The sequence below is a fragment of the Vombatus ursinus genome, unplaced genomic scaffold (assembly GCF_900497805.2).
Source record: "Vombatus ursinus unplaced genomic scaffold, bare-nosed wombat genome assembly UNPS02014870.1, whole genome shotgun sequence".
NCBI classification, from domain to species: Eukaryota; Metazoa; Chordata; class Mammalia; order Diprotodontia; family Vombatidae; genus Vombatus; species Vombatus ursinus.
In genome coordinates, this window is record NW_020954648.1 from 9,006,507 (window position 1) to 9,027,754 (window position 21,248).

The window sequence follows — 21,248 nt, forward strand, 5'->3', positions numbered from 1 at the left end:
GGGAAATACTCCAGGTGTCACATAGATACATAAAGACTTGCTCAGACAACCTACCAAAAAGGAGGCACTGATCAACTATTAGGGGTGGGGAATCTCTGGCTCATGAATTGTATCTGACCTTCATAGCAAATGCCAAAGTATAAATTTTATGCCAAGAGCTGTAAAAATCAAACATTGCATGTAAACACTTCAGTAGCAATAATTTAAAGCCCCTAGAGATTACACTACGACATAAGACAATATTTTTCATTACATAATGAAACTACATTCCCCTCTTTCTAAACCAGGGACTGAGAGAATTTCATCACTAAAAATGAGGGTGGGAAAAGGTGAGTTTAAGAATAGTTGTGCTTTCAAACTTGAGATAATAGTTAAGACATTTAGACTCATAGATTCTTAGAGGTATTAGGGTCTTAAAATTTCATATAATCTAATCCCTTCATTCTACAGTGAAAAAAAAGTAAGGTTCCAACAGTTTATATAACTTACCCAAGATCATATAATCAGTGAAATATATATTCTGGCAATGAACATGCCTTTAAAAATTATAGGATATATTATTTCCTCAAAAAATAATGGGATTATTAAATGTTTATCTCTTAGGACTTTGATAAACTTTTAAAAGCTTTCTCCTTTTTCCTTTTCTAATTTTTTCTTCCTTTCTCTTTTCTGTCTCTTTTCTTTAACCTGCCACAATACAGAACAAAACTATTTTAAAAATTATTTATGTAATAGAAGATTCTGTTCGTGGTTCTTAAGTTAAGAGAAAAATAAAACATTCTCTTTTTTCTCTCTCTTTTCTCCCCCCATTAAAATAAGTTGCTTGTTATTTATGTGATCCTCAACTTATTTTGTTTTTGTGATCCTAAAAAATAAAGTTTTCCACTCCTACTAATCATTTTGGCTAAAATAACAACATCTCTCTATAACTCATGAGATGAGCCGAGGGAAAGATTTCAGGCATCTTAGAGCGCTGAACTTGGAGTCAGGAGATGTGGGATCAACTAAGAATAACAATTTATATAATAACTACAACATTAAGAAGAAAAACAACAATCAACGCAATAACCAATAACTGATTACTGCTGATGAAGCATGCTACCCACCATGACAGAGAAATGGAGGACTCAAAGGACAAAATGAGATATATATTCTGGGAATGGTCAACGTGTTGATTTGTTTTGTTTGGCTATACTTATTGTTACAGAAGAGGGCACTTGAAAAAACTGTTTGATGAGAGTTGAGGAATTTGGGAGGGAGAGGGAACTAACTGGGGAGATGCCAAGAAAAAAAAAGAAATGAGGTCATTGGATCATTTGTTAAAGGAATAAAAGAGAACAGAGGGAGATTCAGAAAGAGACACAGAAAACCAGGATAGCTTTGAAACTAATATGTTGAATTCATTATGTTCATTTTTTAAAAATGCAAGCTGAACTTAACAGAAATTTATAGTTACACATACAATTCTTCTTCTGTTCCGCGTACATGGAAATGACCATTTGGCTGATGTTTGTCAAACACAGAACAAGTCCTACCTAAGACACTTACTAGCTGTGTGACCATGGGCAAGTTATAACCTCTTAGAGCTTCAGTTTCTTTATTTGCATTATGGGCATTAAAAAAAACCTGTACTGTCCTATCTCACAGCGATAGTCAATATCATCAGCACACAGATTAACACCATAGCACAAAATGACTTATGGTTTCTCCAAATGCCCTTATGTACATCTCCCCCCCAAAAAATGTGGCAGAGTCCTACAGAAGCCCATTAAAAAAAAGCATTCTCTCAGTAAATGACCAAAATAACAAAAACTGCTTATGATTGTTATTCTATCACAGCTCACTATCTTCATCTCTTTCTTTTTGATTCGTATAATAATACATTAAGGAAATGTAGTTTTTCTTAAGATAAAAGGAATCATAAGCAGTTTTTGTTATTTTATTATACTTATTATTTTATTACTTATTTGTTATTAACTTATTTATAAATATATTCAATCATACCATTAGGTGGTAGAAGTACCAAATTTTTTGCTTTTATATTAACATGACATCTGTCTTTTCTAACCAATTAGATTTCCTTCAAGTCTCTAAATTAGCACTATGGACATAAAATTGTATAACTTGGGATTAAGTTACTTCAGTATACAGAAAAAAAGTATAATCAGTGTACATATGGCACTGCAGTACAAAATGCCTTATGGTTTCTCCAAATGCTCTTACATAAAGAAAAAAAAAAAGATTGTAGTAGAGTCCTATAGAAGCTCATTTTAAAAAAATCCTCTTGGTGAATGACAAAAACCTCAAACTCCACTTGTGCTCATAATTACCACAAAGTAAATCTGTTTAATTCTCAAAGCTGTTCATTTCCCTTAGTTTTGTTCTTTGGGAAATGTTAACAACTAGTCAATATCCTCCTTTCATATTCTTCAGAATGGTCATTAAGTTGTTACTCAGGCATTTTTGTCTCCAGGTTAAAATCATTCATTCATACTGTACATAGAATGTCCTGCAAACCTAAAAGTGCTATGTAGATGCCAGCTATGATCACATTTATTCAATTCTATATCTGCTGCTGGTTCCTCTTTCTAAATGTGGACAAACCCTGAAGTTCTGCCCGTACCTCTCTTCTCTATATGTAATCTGTCCTCTTACCAGTGTGTCAAGTGGATCAAGACAAGGAAGAAGACATCCTGTGAGCCTTCCACTGAACCATGCTTTTGTAGCAGCTAGGTAGAGTAGGGGCCCACAGCACAGTACCTGGAGTCAGGAAGACCAGAGTTCAAATACGGCCTTAGATACTTATTATTTGTATAACCGTGAGGAAGTTACTACCTCTCTCTGCCTCAGTTTCCTTATCTATAAAATGTGGACAACAATGACATCTACCTCTCAAGGCTGTTATAAGGATAAAATAAGATAATATTTATAAAGTGTTATATAAATGTTAGTTATCCTCATGAATCACCATCATTCTTTGGTGGTATCATATTCTTCCACAGCTTAACAGAACATCCTCTACTGAGGATGATTTTTTAAATCTCTATCTCTAGCCCTGACTTTATGACTTAAGGTCTCTATCCACAGACACATGGGATTTTTTCTACACCTGCCTGCTAATATTTCCACTCAGCTAAACTACTAACATCACAATATACTTGAAAGCCTCATATTTTATTTTTCCTTCAAATCCACCAATATCCAGTCTCATCAATGCCTATTGATTCTTCCTTAGCAACCTCTCCCTCCCATTCAAATGAGATCAGATTTGCAAAATGTTTAGCTTTGGCTAAGCACGTAGTGGCTGGCACATAGTAGACACCATAAAAATGCTTACTGTCTTTCCTTCTTTTGTTCTCTATTCCTTCTTGTTTATTCCTAATGCTAAGACCTTTCTTTAAGCCCACATTGCTTATTAATTTGTATTTCTTCACTCACAGTTCTGTTCATTCTATGGATTGTTCAACCTTTTCACCAGTTGCCTTGACCACCTAGGGACAGTGGTTATGCCAGACTAAGGCCTGCTTCTTCTGACTGGTGAGTCTCTGACTGGGATCTCCATTTCTTGAGATGCCCCAGCCATGCTGCTCACTTCACTCCTAGCTTCCCACTTCCTTACCAACTGTCTTGCTTCTGCACAGGTACCCTCCTCTTCCTCTCCCCCAGCTTTCAAGATCTCCATTCTGTTTTGTCTATCTCTATAGAGAAGTTTCTTAAAAGTACAGACTATCTTGCTTTATTTGTATTCTCAGTGCTTACCACAAGTGCCTGGAACATAGTACGTGCTAAATATCTAGCTATAGATAAAGCAGTATCTGGCCTACTACAAAAACCTAAGTAGTCATGTAGCCTCTAGTCTCTTCTCCCAACCAATCCTGTACAATATCATATTTAGAAATAATATGTTAAAGTATAATTCTGATGTAACTCTCCTACTTAAATATGTCCCATCCTAAGTGCAAACACCCCAGCTTAGCATTCCAGGCTTGTCTGGTATTCTTTAGTCCCTCGAGGGTAAAGAATGATCCTTGTTTTCCTTCCCCAGAATCTAGCACAGTGTCTTGAATATATTTTTATTATGGATTAGGTACTCTATTTACAATTAGATCCCATGGACCAGAAGAGAGGTATTCAGGCAGGACTGGGGCTTTAGTAAGTCACAACTGAATGGAAAAAAAACCCAGCAATAAAGTGTGGACCTGATTTTTTAAAATTCTTTTAGGGTAGATGATGGGCACAAGGAGAAGTTTGTACAAGATGGAAGATCCAAAGGCTGGGAATATGAGCCTATGTTGTAAGTAAGACTGTGTCTACATGCAGAGTAAAAATAAGATAAAGGGCTAGCTTTCCCTAATGAAATAAGTTTGTTGAATTAAAAGAAAGCAGATAGAAAGCCTTGGTCAAAAAACAACACCATAGACAAATTCAAGAGTGAATCAAATTGCCCCTCTGTCTAACTAGGACAAATGAGTTCCTGTTAACTGGAAGTTGCCTGAGATTAAGTAGCTAACTAAAATCCCCAAGGTAAAGTTCTTCACAGTCCAAAACTCTTACTTTCAGAGGGAATTCCCTCACTCCAGAAAAAGAATCATCCTTTGCCTAGGACTACTTCACTGTTAAGAGTCACTGGCAGAATAATATCCTCCAGGAAAGGATAGGTCTCTCTTGGGATGATCAAGGTCTCCCTCACTTTACTGGATGTGGACTCTTAACAGGTCAAATTCCTTCCTCTGGGGTTCTATGCTCCCCTGGAACTGTAACTATGGCTCTGATTGACAGGTCCATGGCTCAGTCATTGATCACTGGTACTTAACAGATTTCTCTTACATGAATAAATGATTACTCGCATGTGATCAAAGTGCTGCAGAGCCTGCAGCTGAGTATGATCGTGCCATTGCTGTATAATCAATTCACAGGCTTGTTTTTGAGACACAAGTGAGATAATGTAACGATCTTGCAAAACCTTAAAAAAAAAAAAAAAACAACACAAAGCCAATGGCTTTCTAGGTAGCGCAGTAGATAGAGTACTGGTCCTGGAGTAAGGAAAATCTAAGCTCAAATCTGGCTTCATAAACTTGGTTGTGTGATCTTGGGCAAGTCATTTAACTGCTGTCTGCTTCAGTTTTCTCATCTATAAAATGGAGATAATTCTAACATCTGCTTCTCAGAGTTTTTGTAAAGATCAAATGAGATCATGTTTGTAAAGCATTTTGCAAACCTTAAAGCACTATATGAATGCTAGCTAGTTATTATTATTAGCTTTCAACTGCTCACGGAATGAATATGTATTTTGTCTCCCCGACCAGACTGTCTATGCATGCAGTCAGGGACTGTGTGTCATGTTTTCACAGGATCATAGATTGGAGGCTACAGTGAATGTTAGAAATCAGCTAGCCCAAGTCCTATAATTTGAAGAAGAGAAGGCAGAATCCTTGAAAGGCTAAGTGATTTGCCCAAGATTACACTGGTGGCAGGTGGCAGAGCCAGATTTTGAACATCCATCATCTTACTCCAAATCTATTGTGCCTGCCACTAAACCATGCTTTAGACCCTGCCATACTACAAGCACAGGGCTAGGGACGTATGAAGTTCTCTATAGATATCTCTTGGTTGGAGAGCTGCAGTGATGATGTTTTATCTGGTGATTGTGGTAGGGTTGAATTTAGAGTAATTATGAAGTACCTCTGACTAAACCACAATGAGACCAGGGCACCATCCACCTCCTAAATAAGCTCAGATTTGTATCTTTTCCACTACACTTCCCCACAGACCCCAGTGTCCCACTTGATTCTAGGAAGTGTTGTCTGGAAGAGAAAAAAACTCAATTGCTCAAAAAAGTAAGCTAGTAGAAAGGAATTTGGAATTGAGAGATATAGGTTTAGGTCTTTTGGTAGCCATGTCACCTCAGTTTCCCCATCTTTAAAGTAAAGACTTGGTGAAATGCAGAGCCCCTTAATGGCTCTGAATCCACAGGTTACAGGAGTACAGGGTTACATACATCCACTTACCAACTAAAGCACAGCACTGGCTAAATTAAATTCCCAAATAATTTTTAAAGCTCAAGAATGAAATGGACCTTTAGCTCCAAACCATTTAGTCCCTTCTCAGCAACTAACCCTGAAATGCTCAGCTGAGGACCTTTACAGTTTTAGCTTAAGGCTTTAACTCCTTTTTAAAAGATGACCCGTCCCCATCCACACTGAGATAACAGTTGGCCTTTAAATCTGAATGTGAATGAAGAATTGAAGAATAGCTGTTGTCTAGTCATTGGTTTGTTTTTTAATCTGAGGGATGGGAAGGATGAAGGGTTGAAGCAGAAAGCCTAGGGATATATTACACTTCAGTGGAGGTGATGAGTAATTAAAATGATAAAATAATAATAACTCATTTCTATAGTTTTAATACGTACAAGGTACTTTCCTCACAACAGTTCTGGGACAACCAATGTGTGAATTTGTTTTCTTCTTTTATTTTTATTGTTACAAGGGAGGACTTCTATTTGTCTGGGGGAGACTTGGTAGGTAGTGTGAAAGTGAGGAAGAGAGAGAGGGATACAGAAAGAGACAGAGACAGTGAGAGACAAATAGAGTGAGACTCATGAACTCCAGGGGCTGCATGAAAAACATTAGAAATGAGGAGCAGTACAAGTGTTCAGCATATGTATAGCCCATGTCTGCCTCTGCTGGTCTTTCCCCCTGCCTTTCTTGCATAGCCCACTGTGGGTTATGTGGGACAGTCAGCTGAACATGCTCCTTCTTCGACAGGCAAAAGCGGTGCCTCCTATGTCTCCTGGCCCCAGCTCCACATTCAAGCTTCTCTTGCTGCCTGCCTAGGCACTTCTTTTTGAATCCCCCACCCCCGCAAACATCAAGGATAACTGGAGGATGGAATTGCATCCATCCTTTGCATAACTGGAGGACAGAACTGAAAAGTGAAAAATCAAGGACAACCCATAACGTGCTTCTTTCCTTTGGATCTATGTATCTTTGTCAGTCATCTCTCTCAGCTATGGTAGCCATTAAAATCAAGTACCAAAATAAAGTGGCCTTGAAACCAGAACTTTCAACTGATGTATCACAAAGTAGTAAGCCATGATTTTTAAAAATAAGATGCATATTCAAATTGCTCTTAATAAAAAATGTCATTTTTAGTGAGCAAAAAGGGTTTTGCACTGTTAATGAATAGAATAAATACTTTTTTTAAATGATCATGCCATGAATTGTGAAGGGTCATTTGTAAGAGAGGCACGAAAAGGGTGGGGAGAGCAAGGAGCTCAAACTTGGGTGTGAGGGTAAGGATAGATAGGACTAGAGAGCAAAGGAAGTGGCCAGTAATTTTATTCTGATTTCTCTTGCCTCTACTTGTATTTTCATTTTCCTCTATCATCCTGTTCTTCAAATGCATTTGTCTTCCTCCATCTCCATTGTCTTCCATCTCTAAATTCCTTTCTTCTCTTCTGTTTCAATTATTTTGCCCTTTTCCTTGTTCTCCATAATCTTTATTTCCCCTATTCCCACTGAATGAGACTTACCAAATAATAGACGAAACAGATAGAGATGAAAGTCTTCCATTAACTGTTAAGCATTTTTAATTGAACCTATATTGGTAAATAAGTTTCAGGTACATCAAAAGTTACTTATTAGGAAAAAGCTGGGAGCTGCTGATTTATACTAAGTGACCTATATTCCTTTAGCATAATCCTTATAATCTTCTGCTTCATCTGATGCACTTTGAATTATGACAGCCAGAGAGCAATGAAATCTAACAAGAGAAAATCTTAATAATTTAAACATTTAATCAATTAACACATACCAAGATAGGAACCAGATTAGAGGTAGTAACAGAATAACAGAAGGGCTAATTTCTCCATTTTTTTCCCCTTAGATTTCTAGTGGTAACCAAACAGAATAACCAAAGAATGTTAAATCAAAGGTCACCCTTCTTTCAAGGAAGCATGTATATGTTTATGAGAATACAAATGTATTGTTGCCCTTAACCTCTCACTCACAGTAACTAATAGTTTACACTATATATGTAACAATTTTATTTATTTTTATCATAGTATCCATGAATATGAGAATCATTGTGGCAAAGTGACTGCAAGGCCAGGTTCAAAACCAGAAAGACCTGAGTTTAAATCTGGCTTCTGAGCAACCCTGGGCAAGTGTCACTTAACCTCTTGCCAATGAAATAACAGATCTAGTTCCTGTCTCTATCTATACCATGAATCCAGCGTTAGCAAGGAATAGTTGATAGAACTTGGAATCAGGAAGACTTGGATTCAAACTGCCAAAGAGCTTAACCTTTCTGTGTTTCAGGGAGTTCCCTAGAACTTTTCCCCACTGATAATTCACTACCCAGAAAATCAAAGATCTTCGCCATATTTCCACAGCTGTGAACTTACAGGCAAGAAGAGAAAAACCAAGGAAGAGATTCAAACACTGCTAAAATATCTATAGGCTAATTCACATGATGTAGCCACCCTGACTTGGCACCATTACTTTTTCTTCTAATATGAACTAAAAAAGATCATTTTAAACAAAAATATGACTCCACAAAGACACTTACCAGCTGTGATCAAGTAGGGATCAGGAACTGTGATATCACACACATATGGCTGTTTGGTAGTTATCAAGGCTGGAGTTTCAACAAGAGCTTCAGTGGTAGTCACAGGATGAATGATGGGGTCCACAGGATAAGTGACAGGGTCCACAGGATAAGTAGATGATAGGGCAGGAGATGTGCTGCTCTCATCTGGACTTTGATTCATTATTTTGTGGCTGAAGGTAGTATCAACAGTAGCAGCACTCATATTAGCTCTGCTAAATACAGTGTTTAAAGGCTTGGGTGACTCTGTGGGTACAAATGATGAGCCCACAAACATTGGCTCTGTAGATAAAGGTGAGAGGATAAACTCAGATATAGATGAGGACACTGGAGACAGAGATGATGGTGATAAGGACATATCAATTATAGATAATAATACAGTACTAGGAATGGCCTGGGAAAATGAAGAGACAAATTTGTAATCATCTGTAGTACTGCTATGCTCATCTAAAGGTTTAGGTGTTGAGAGTATCACTGAAGATTCAGCTAAAAAGGGCGTCATCTGAAGAAGAGTCAACTGTGATGGCAACTGGGTTTCAATGGCTGAAATACTGGGAGTGGACTCAAAACTGGAGGCAAACAGTGTGGGAACTACAGATTCATGGGAAATGAATGAAAACTCAAGGTAGGAGGTAGCTTCTGTGAAAACCGAGGTATTATAAACTTCAAAATCTGGCTGTAAAATTGATGATGCTTCAGAGAACCTAAAGGGATGAGGTGAAAAACTTGATGATGGTGCTACTTCAGAATAATTTACAGATGGAACAGGGTGTGTATTTAAATGATGATTTGAATTTTGCCACAGTTGCGAAAACTCAAGGTCTGTAGAGCTGCTGGCCAAAAACTGAGGTGAATGCAAACTAAGAGAGTCAGATGGTATAAATGCATCAACCATGGTTGACAAGGCCTCAGAAAAAGATGCTGACAAATCATTTGGCATCATAGAATTCAAGGTTATGATATCAGAAGATGAAGGTACCAGGCCAGTGAAATTCAAAAGAGGAGTTGAGAAAATATTGGATGCAAAATCCAAAGTGCTTCTAGATTCACCTTCTGAAAAACTGGCAGACTTCTGGTCAGAGAAAAATAATGGCTCTATTGAGGGGACTAAACCATGAGAATCAAAAAGATTTTCATTTCCAACAGCAACTGATGACACAGTTGTATTTGAAATGATGGAGAAAGATGAGTCAAGGAGAACACTGGTAATGTCAGATGCTGCTGTTGCACCAGAAGGTAACACTTCAGTTTCAGGAACAGAGAGGAAGCTGTAGGAAGCAGAGTCAAAAAATAAACCTACAGAGGGTTTCTCATGGGATTGATATACTGATGTAGACATAGCACTACTTGGGACCACATCCATTAAAGCTGAAATGCTAAAGTTCACATCAGAAACTTCCATGAATCTGGAAGATAGTGATACTATCGGTCTTGAGGGGAAAGAGGTATCAAACTCTTGAAATGTTTCCTCAAATTCAGAAAAATCATCAATTACGCTACTCAGTGGCATGCTGCTACTCGCTTGCAAGATGGAAAAGGACAATGTCTCAGCATCATCTCCTGAACCCATATCTTTCTCTATGAGACCTGTTGAGAGAACTTGCTGGAATGGAACCAAACTGCAATAAATGCATTGTGTAGAGGGTATGAAAGAGGTCAGAGGACTTATGAACTCAGTGTAAGCACCATGACCTGGTACTACTGAACTCCCAGGGAATTCTGATGTTTCACTGAAGCTGCTAGGAAGAAAAGGGTTAGTTGTAACATTATCTGGTTGTGTGGAAAAAGATACAAATGGAAGACTAGATGAAAACAAAGCAGAGTTTATGCTGCTCGTGAAAGCTAGTTCTGCCTGTGAAACACTTGTAACCAGGGAGGTCCTTGGAGCCAAGGTCTCTTCTCGGCTTTGATTCATATTAGGGTACATTTCAGGGTATTTTTCTGTACTTGTTACCATAACAAGTGGAGTTGTCTCACTCATGGGAATGCTGAAAAAGGTTAGCTGCTCCATAATATTACCACTCAGCGGCTGAGGTAACGAAGACTGAGGTGTGAACAGTATGCTTTCAACATCTCCTCTCACTGAAGCCGAAGCCTCTACCACTGCAACACTTGGTAAATAAACAGAAAAGTCAGTGGAATGAAGCAAAAGATTACTGCTTGGGGTCAGAACTATGCCATCTGAAGAGAAATAATCCGTCTCAGTGGCAACATTAATGGGGCCGAACACATCAGTGAATGACGTCATCTGTGGCTGCATTGTGCTTTGCCAAGTTATTATATCTTTAGTGCGTAAAGAGGTAATTGGAAATGAAGGTGTTAGCACAGTTTCCAATGCTTCTTTTGATGGCTCTAATAGACTCACTGTGGCACGTACCACTGGAGAAGATGTAGCAGTCCAGTGTGTTTCTGTAACTGAATTAACCAATCCATCATCGTTTAAGAACGCCTCATTACTTGTCACTGAGAAATAATCTACAGCTGAGATATTTAGTTCTGCTGTGTTCCAGCTCATTTTTTCTTGGTTAAAAAAGGTTGTGCCAAAAGAAGTGGCAGATGAAGATACTACCACGTGGAGAAAATTGTTTTCCTGGGATTCTGGGGCAATATCTGCTAAGGCTGCATGCGTAGTGGTCTGCACCGTATTCTTCTTCAACATGAGCTCCACAGAGTATAAAGAAAGATTTTGCTGCTCCGGAGATAGCTCATCTAACAAAAGAAAAAAAAAAGTAAGGCCAATTATAAGAATCAAGCTAAGGCAATAAAACCTGTACATACTGATATTTCACTGAAAAGACACAAATAGCAGTATTCATGAAATCAGAGAATCTCAAAGTTGGAAGGTACCTCAAAAGTTATTTAGTTCAAATCGTCATTATAGTAGGAAAACATATCCAATCTAAAATATCCTCAAGTAAGGCAGCATGGAATGGCAGATAGAGTCCTGGATTTAGAATCAGGCAGACCTGAGTTAGAATCCCACCTCTGAAATAACTAGCTGTGTGACTACAAGCAAGTCATTTAACCTCATCCAAAAAAATGTGGATAATAATAGGTGCATTATTGGGATTGTTGTGAGGCTCAAATAACAGCCAGTATTTATATAGTGCTTTATGATTTGCAATGCACTGTATAAATATTATCTCATTTTATCCTTACAAAAACCCTGGGAGGTAGGTGCCATCATTATTACTCCTATTCTACAGATGAAAGTGAGACAGACAAGGCGTAAGTGACTTAATCCAGGGTCATATAACTAGGAAGTATCTGAGGCAGTATCTGAACTCAGGTCTTTCTGACTCCAAGTCTCGCACTCTATCTACTGCAATACCTAGTTGCCAAATGAGAAAATGTATTTAAAGTACAGGAGCTATATATCTATGTCAGCTAATATCTTGGGCCTCAGTCTTTTTTTATTTTTGTTCCTGCTTTTCTCTTGAATGGTAAGATTCAAAGAACCCTGGTAAAGCTGAGGGAAATTCACTGTTTCAGATCAAATGGCTTTGGTAGAGTTTCTTTGGCATTTTTGGTAGAATACCATGCCAAAACAGGTTTTTAGAGTGCACAGAATCCCTATGAAGGTTAAGCAAGATTATGTAAGATAGAGGTATGGAACAAAGGAATGGCCCAGTCCAAAGAATAGATTAATTTTAGACCAGGGCCTTCCGCCTGACTTTTGTTCACTAGCTAGGTATAGTGACTGATTGTCTCAGCTGTGACAAAAAAGTCATCAACCTGCCCTTCTTAGGAAGATGATCTCTAGCCCCTGTATCCCTGCTGATCAGAGCTGGCTAGAAGGTGACTGGGAGGAAACAGTGCCTTTGTTGCAAATGTTTAGCTAAATTCCAAAAAGATGGCTCCAGTAAGAATAGCCAGTTAGGAAATAGAGGGGCAGGAAGCAGCCCTAGGTTATAGATGCACTTACACAGTACTTTAAAGTTTACAAAATGCAAATTTTTTTTTCCACTGTGATCCTGTGACCTACGTAACACAAAGTTATTATTTCCATTTTACAGATAAGTGAACTCAGGCTCAGAAAAGTTAAGTGATTTATCTAGGAACACATAGCTAGTCTTAGATTTAAGATTCAAAACCAGCTCTTCTAACTCCAAACCTATGCTGCCTTCCATATGACTGTTTAAATAGATATATCTATCAGTATGAACAATAAGTACGAACAGCTACAGAAAGTTCTAAAGGAAAGGAATTTCCAATAAACAAGACTTTTTTTATTTTGTTTGTAGACAACTTTTTTGTTTGGTTTTAAAGCACTTTATTATGAAAGCATATTTGAACAACACAACAAATTTTACAAACATTTGCTACATTTAAAAAAACCTTCAACTTAACTCACATATCTGTGGCACTTCAAAGTATCTTTTAAATTTATTTATGTTTTATTCTGCCATTACCGCTCTCCTTCCTAAATTCCCCTCACATTAAAAAAAGGAAAAATAAAACTCTCATAATAAATATGCAAAGTTAAGCAAAATAAATCCACACATTGGCTGTGCTCAAAAATTTTCCAATTTGACTCATTCAACATAATGATTGAGAGGCAACATGGTATAATGGATATAGACTTAGCCTCAGAGTCTGGAAAACCTGGGTTCGTGTCTTGCTTTGGAAATATGCTGGTTATATGCCCCTGGACAAGTAATTTAACCTCTCAATATTTTGGGAAATTCTCTAACACTATAAATTGCATTTGTTGAAGGAGTTTTCTTATCCAAGAATTCTCTATGCCAATGAAATCACAAGTCCAGTACCTATTTCTATTCCCTACTATAGTGATTGTGCTGGTGCCCTTTTTAGTCTCAGTTGTTGTTGTTCAATCTTGTCTGATTCTTTGTGACCCTATTTGGATTTTTCTTGGCAAAGATACTGGAGTGGTTTGCCACTTCCTTCTCCAGCTCATTTTACAGATGAGGAAACTAAGGCAAACAGGGCTAAGTGACTTACCCAGGGTCATATAGCTAGTAAGTGTCTGAGGCCAGATTTGAACTCAGAAAGATAAGTCTTCTTTGTCCAGACCCAGCACTCTATCCACCGCACCACCTAGCTGCCCAGTATTAGTCCTAGCATTTGGGGCCACCTGCTTTCCCACTAGTCTTCTGAACAAGTTTCAGCAATGGACAGTTCCTAGATACCATTAGTGTTTCCTTTATGAAAAACAGCTGGACAGGAAGGAGTAGACAACAGGAAATTGGTAGGCCATCCAAGTGGGCATGTCCAAAAGGAAATCAGGCCTGCAGAACCAGAGAAGTGAGGAGAATGAAGAGGTGGAGACAAGAAAACAGGACAAATCCTCGAGGTATGATGAGGAACTACACTAAGCAAATAGGATGGATAATAAAGATCTGACAAAGGAGAACTGGAGAAGACTGCTTCAGAAGCTAAGGTAAGAAAGTTTATTAAGAAGAAGCTATTATACCATCTGTCTTCTCCCACACTGCCTACATTAATTCTTTTCACTTCTCCTTTCACTTCTCAATTCCTTACAAACTGGCTCCTAAACTTTGCCATTCAACAAATTGTCTCTCCAAAATTATTAATAAGCTATTAACTGCCAAATCCAGTGGACTTTTTCCTGCTTTCCTTGGTCTTTCTGCAACCATTAACAATGTTGACCATGCTCTCCTCTCTGCATTTTCATGATACTGCTCTCTATTGGTTCTCCTACACAGCCTCCTTCTAAGTCAGCCTGCTCCTTCTCAGTCATCTTTGCTGGAATATCATCTATATCTTTCCCTGCAAATGCAGGTACACCCCAAGGCTCTGCCCTGGGGGCCCTTCTTTTCTTCTCTCTCTAAGTTCTCTGTCTCTGGGTAATCTTACAAGATCTCAAGGGTTCAATTATCATCTCTATATGAAGATGATGATCATATGACCACATATATGTATGTGTATGTATATACACACATGTACATATAAACGTATGTATCCAATCTAGTCTCTCTCCTGATCTTTACTCTCATACCACCAATTGCCTATTAGAGATTTACTTTTTGTTGTTGTTGTGCCATTGTTTCAATTGTGTCTGGCTGTTTATGACTGCACTTGGGGTTTTCTCAGCAAAGATATTGAAGTGATTTGCCACTTCCTTCTCCAATTCATGTTACCGATAAGGAAACTGGGGCAAACTGGGTTAAGTGACTTGCCCAGGATCACATAGCTAGTAAGTGTCCGACGTCAGATTTGAACTCAGGTTTTCCTGACTCCAGGCCTGATGCTCTCTATGCGCTGTGCCGCCTAGCTGCCCTACAGTAGATTTACTACTGGATTCCAACAGATATCTCAACAGAACTTGTTTTTTTCCCCAAAAAAACCATCTCCCCAGGTTTGCAACTTCAGAGTCATCCTCAACTTTTCACTCTTTTTTACCCCCCATATTCAATCAGTTGCCAAGTTTTATCAATTCTATCTCTACAATATCTCTGACATCCATCTCATCTCAAGTCACATAGCTACCATTCTAGTTCAGGCCCTCATAACCTATTGCCTCAATTACTAAAATATCTTCTTAATTGTTGTCTTTGACTCAAGTCCTCCCACCCCCTTCTAATCCACCCTTCTTACAGAGGTAAAAGTGATATTCCTGAAGCCCTAAAGGTTCTAAGCATATCATTCTATGGTTCAAGATGCTCCAATGGCTCCCTAATGACTCCACAATAAAATAAATGCAAACTCCTAGGCGTGGCATTCAATATCCATGACAATCTATGTCACTCCCCTTCCTACCCACATTCCAGACAAACTGGCTTACTTCCTCTTTGAGTACCATATTTACCTCCCATAATTGTGCCTTGACAGACTGTCCTTCATTTCTGGAATGTACTCACTCCCTCCTCACCCTTCCCTCTTTGAATCATTAGTCCCCTTCAAAGCTCAACTCAAGTGCTACCTCCTGACCTCCTGTGAGCTGCTGGTACCCCCCAAATGACTTTATCTTTACTTTGAGTACAAATACATAGATATAATCATATATGTGTACATCTATATATACATATGCATATGTTTATATACACACATGTATGCATGTATCTTAATTTACTCACAATTCCTCTCCTAATTAAACATTGTTTTGTCTTTGTATCCTCTAAAGCCTAGCACAATACTTGGCATACAGTAAGTCTTTAATAAATGCTTGTTGATGGAATGATTGAAGAATGGTCAATGTCAAATGCTGCAAAAAAAATAACATAATAATAATGATAACTAACATTCATATAGTGCTTATTATGTGCTAGGAACTCTGATAAGTGCTTTTTGATTATTATTTGATCCTCACAACAACCCTGGGGATTTTGATGTTTCTATTTTTTGGAAGGGGTACAGAGCTGTAATTTCATCCGCCATGCAAGAAACTCACTCTGGGTGAGGAAACTCCCTCTATATCAATTCATATCAGCAAATGTTCTACAACTTACGATCTTGGAGAATTGCCTGAGAGGTTAACATTAGAATGTCTGGAATTAAAAAATATCTCAAAGGACCAAGGTGTGTCAATTGATGCAGTATGTGTATGTGTAATTACATATATGTATATATACATGTGTGTGTGTGTATATATATATATATATATATATATATATATGTATTCCATATGGCAAAGAAAATAGAGCTAATAGGATAAAATTTTTATTTCAATGCCAAATTATAAATTTTTTTTTGCATCAACTGATGTGCCTGAACCTTCTAGTCAACAACTTGCCATTATTCACTCATATGTAGATGTATCATAAGGTTCAGTCTCTTTTCTTCTCACTCTATACCTTCTCCCATGGTAAAGCCACAAGAGCACTGGAAGAGACAGTGTCCTAGACCCTATTGTAGGGCACTAGGTGGTCCAGTGGATAGGGAGCCAGGCCTGGAGTTAGGAAAACCTTAATTCAAATCTGGCCTCATGGGGCAGCTAGGTGGTGCAGTGGATAGAGCACCAGCCCTGAAGTCAGGAGGACCTGAGTTCAAATCCAGCCTCAGATCAAACACTTAACACATACTAGCTGTGTGACCTTGGGTGAGTCACTTAACCCCGATTGCCTCACACAAAAAAAAAAAACAGAAAAAAAAAACCTGGTCTCAGACACTTACTAGCTGTGTGACCTGGGCAAGTCACTTAACCCTGTTTGCTTCAGTTTCCTCATCTGTAAAATGAGCTGGAGAAGGAAACGGCAAATCACTCCAGTATCTCTTCCAAGAAAACCCCAAAAGGGGTCACAAAGAGTCAGATACAACTGAAACAACTGAACAACAACAACTGGCCCTATTGTATCACTACAATGTTGCAACCTTGGGCAAGTCATTTAAATTCTCTGGGCCTTGGTTCCCTCATCTTTAAAATGAGAAGATAGGTCTACATGATCTCTAAGATACCTTCTAACTTTAACAGGTATGAGAATGACAAATGAAAAGAGGTCACTGAGTTTGGCAAATAGAAGAGAACAATCTGGAGAAGATATTTTCTTTTCTTTTTTGGGGGGGTGAGGTAATCAGGGTTAAGTGACTTGCCCAGAATCACACAGCTACTAAGTGTGAAGTATCTGAGGTTGGATTTGAACTCAGGTCCTCCTGACTCCAAGGCTGGAGCTCTATCCACTGTGCCACCTAGCTGCCCCGAAAGGATGTTTTCAACAGAGTGGTGAAGACTGACACTAGACTTCAGTAGAGTAAGGAGTAAATTAGTGATGAGGAAGTGAAAGCTGAGAGTACAGATGAATAGTTCTAGTGGACTTCTCTTCTCTAATGAGAATATCCTTCCTAATTACCCCAGCTGTTTTCTCTTGCTTCTTTCCCCAAGAAGAGTAAAAGCTAAGAGAACAAGATTATAGTTGGGAGGTGCTGTGGGCTAAGCCAATTGGGTGCCCACACTAAGTTTGGAATTAATACAGTGAGCTCCCAGGAAAGAACTGGGTAACACCTAGTTGCCTAAGGAGGGGCAAGTCAGAAATGGAGCAGATCAAAGCCTTTCTGCAGATCACAGAGGAGTCACTCCATGAGTGGCCCCTGTACTTCCAGTCTGGGTTGGGGAGGAGGAGAAGCAGCCATCTAGTTAGGGGGACAAGGTATAAATATACCAAAATGTAAACAGCAAAACAATATAAATGATGTCACAGGGCAGTACATACTTAACTTCCCAATGGCCTGCATAGAACAGAGAAAGCATTAGGGGCTTGAGAGCTTGGAAAACTCAAGGGAGGAAATGAAACTGGAACTGGGCCTTGAAAAAAAAAGACAGGACCTAGCTAAATGAAGAGTAGGAGAGAGAGAATTGGTGGTGGTGGTGGTGAGGGTGGTGATGAATAGCAGAAATAGAAGCACAGAGATAGGAACAGTATGTTTGAGGCATGGCAAGTAGTCCAATCTTGCTGGAATATTAGGTATGCATAAGGGAGAGGATAAAGCTAGAAAGGCATCAGATCACTCAGTACTTTACGTGTCAGGATAAGGTGTCTGGTCTTTTTGTTTTGTTTTGTTTTGTTTTACTTTATCCTGCACCTACTGTCTAGTAAGCAAAAAAAAATTTAACAGGAAGAGATATATACAAAGTAATATTTGGGGGAAATTAATTTAACAGAGACACTTAGGATGGATTGAAAGGGAGAAAGGTCCAGGTAAACCTAAAAGACAGCTGTTGTAATAGTCAAGGTATGAGGTGGTAAGGGAATGAGTGGAAATGTCTTAGTGGAAATGAAAAAAAAATAAAGAGCCAAGAAATTGCTAAGAAAAAATCCACAGGACAAGGTCATAGAGACTGGCTGGATGAGGCACAAGAGGAAGAATCAGTCAAAGATGACTCCAAGGTTTTATACCATGTTCTAGAAATTGAAATTTACGTGCAATATTAAACTCTTCTCAGCTAGTTTCCTTAGCAGTAGCTCTAACTCAAAAATCTGGTATACCAAAAGGTACCAAAGAGATAAAAAAAAATTTGACCACAAGGACCATATCCCTTTCAATAGAATATCACTGCTTAAAATAGATGAAATTTAAATAGAGGATGTTTTTTAAACAGAAATATTAAATGCTTTTGTAAGTTTGCTAAACTACATACTTCTGCCAATATGGCCTTGGGTTTAGGATTTCTTGCACTAGGCCTTTAATTAATTATTTATCTGTCATATAACAAGCATAAGTAAAGATGAACATGATACTTTTTACTGCATCTGTAAATCAACAGCCTTCCCTTAACAGCTGTTCTTTTCCAGTTCAAAGGTCGATGAAAAAAATAACTTCTCAGTGGCCCCAAGCAACTAGGACTAAGAAGACTTACAGATTTGTATTGGTAGAGGTTTGCTGGGAGTTCCTCATACCACTGAAATCACAGATCTAGACAAAAAAATACAAAACAGAAACAGATACTTTTTCATTATCTATTTCATCAGGCTGTCTAGTGAGGAAATTACTTTTTAAACCTTAAAGTGGCATATAAGTATGAGTTATTACTGTTCTTATTCATATTTGTATCATGAGAACAGGGTGCTCCACCTACACACAGACACACAGATACACACACACACACTCTATCAATCAATCAACAAACATTTATTAAGCACCTACCATGTGCCAGGCAAGTGTGTGAAGCATTGTGACATGCAAAATTGTGATTTACAGAAGTTGCTATACAGAGAAGCCATGAGCTCAGCTTTAGTCCAGGTGCCTCTCCTGGGATCACTACCCCTTTCTCCACTTTGTTTCTGGTACTTTCCAGAGGCAGCCATAGGCTAATTTACATATTCTGGCGCAGTTGCTAAGGATAAAGACATGTAATGGGAACACAAGTGGGAGAGCAAAATCCAAAGGAGTACGTCAGAACCCCAAGACTCAGTGAAACACTCTGAGTAAGTAGAGAGCACCTCATCAGAAAGTGACACAGAGAGGGGGCAAGTTGGAAGAGTTGTTCTAACTAAAGAGGAGTGAAAATTGGAGACTAGAAGGAACAGATGGTAAGGAAAGTTCCTATAGTCATCCCAGCAGAGTCTTTGAATGGAGGGAAGGGATGCAGGCATCCAATTCAAAGAGAAGAAAGTTTCAAATAGCACAGGGACATTGAATTTCTATGCTTGAACGACCTGGAAAGCTTCAAATAGCCCAGAGTCTGCCTTATTTCTGAACAAGGTATAATAGGGATTAAACTTCCAGTGTGATCATTCCACAGTGAAGCTATTCAAGATGCGGCACCACCTCTTGAAGGTGGGGTGGGGAAGGGGGGTAGGAGCGAGACGGGAAGCAGCTACAGCACCAGCAGAGCGGGAGAGAACACTGATGGAAGAGCCGGAAGCCAACAAGGCAGGGAGCTGGAGTGATGAAGCCACACTGAGGGTACAGGCAGCAAATCAACAGAGCAAACATGGAGGGACCTGTCAAAGAGCCACAAGGCACAGCAATCTCCAGCACTAAGAAGCAAGCCCAAACTTTGCCTCATCCATAGGAATGAACTGGTCCAGGTCCCAAGAGAAGGTTGGCCTTTAGGAAAGAGGTGGGCTGCTTTGAGTCTCCTTTGAACTCAATGTTCCTTTCCTTTCCTGGGGCATCAACCAGGGTAGTACTCTAAGTTCCCAAAATTGTATAGATTCTGGGGAAATAGCCACCAAAAAAGGAAGAGGATGTTTTAATTGCCCATGGGCTTGGGTGCGAGTCCTTTTTATTTTCTTTACTGTATAAATATGCTCCATTTTGATCCTTAGAAGCCTAAGAACTTGCAAGAGCAGGTAATGACTCCTTCTTATCCATCCATTCATTCAATAAACACTTATTAACAACCTACTACATGCCAGGCACTCTGCTAAGCACTGCAGATAGAAAAAGAGGCAAAAACCAGTCCCTTTCTTCACACTGACAATACAAACAAGTTAAGGTCTATCCATAATGTACCAGAGTCCTTCAGAAACCTTGGGCAAAAGGTTACATTTATATGCCTCTACTCCCATATATAAGACAATGCCTTCAATAAATACTGGTTAATGGGGCAGCTAGGTGGTGAAGTGAATAGAGCTCTGGCTTTAAAGTCAGGAGGACCCGAGTTCAAATCCAGCCTCAGACGCTTGACACTTACTAGCTGTGTGACCCTGGGCAAGTCACTTAACCCCGACTGCCTTATCAAAAAGCAAAAAAAAAAAAAAAAATACTGGTTAAATTATGGGGTATATACTCTGAAAGTATCACTACGAAGAAGCCACTTTGTGTCTTTATTTTTAAATAATATTATGTTCTGATAAAATGTGTCTTAAACAGCAGCGCTGAATGGTGAAAAGCCCTGGCTCTGGTAGTTCATATCCAGCCTCTGATACGTATTGTCTGTCTGACCTTGGGTACAAGGCACAGCTCAGACTTCACTTTCTTCATTTGCAACATGAGGAAGCTAGAGGACACCACCTCTGAGTTCCTTTCTACTTCCAGGACTATGATACAATGTGTGGCCCGAAAACCTGAGCCCCAGATATATAGGGACTAGAGTCAATCTTAGGAGCGTCTCCAAAATCACTCTATACTAACGAGGATTCTTAACCTGGAGTCTGTGAACTTGTTTAAACAACATTTTGATAACTGCATTTCAATATAATTTTTAATAACTCTACGTGGTTTATTTTGTACACTTAAGAACATTATTCTGAGAAAGGGTCCAGAGGCTTCACCAGACT

The 21,248-nt window shown here is 38.8% G+C and overlaps 1 protein-coding gene across 1 annotated transcript in view; it reads right to left on the reverse strand.

The window, feature by feature from the left end:
- Positions 1-21,248, reverse strand: part of KIAA1549 (KIAA1549 ortholog) — a 152,352-nt gene that overhangs the window by 84,867 nt on the left and 46,237 nt on the right. Inside the window, exon 2 of the mRNA XM_027842356.1 lies at positions 8,569-11,316. Coding sequence (XP_027698157.1) covers positions 8,569-11,316 — 2,748 coding nt within the window. The remainder of the gene's footprint in view (positions 1-8,568; positions 11,317-21,248) is intronic.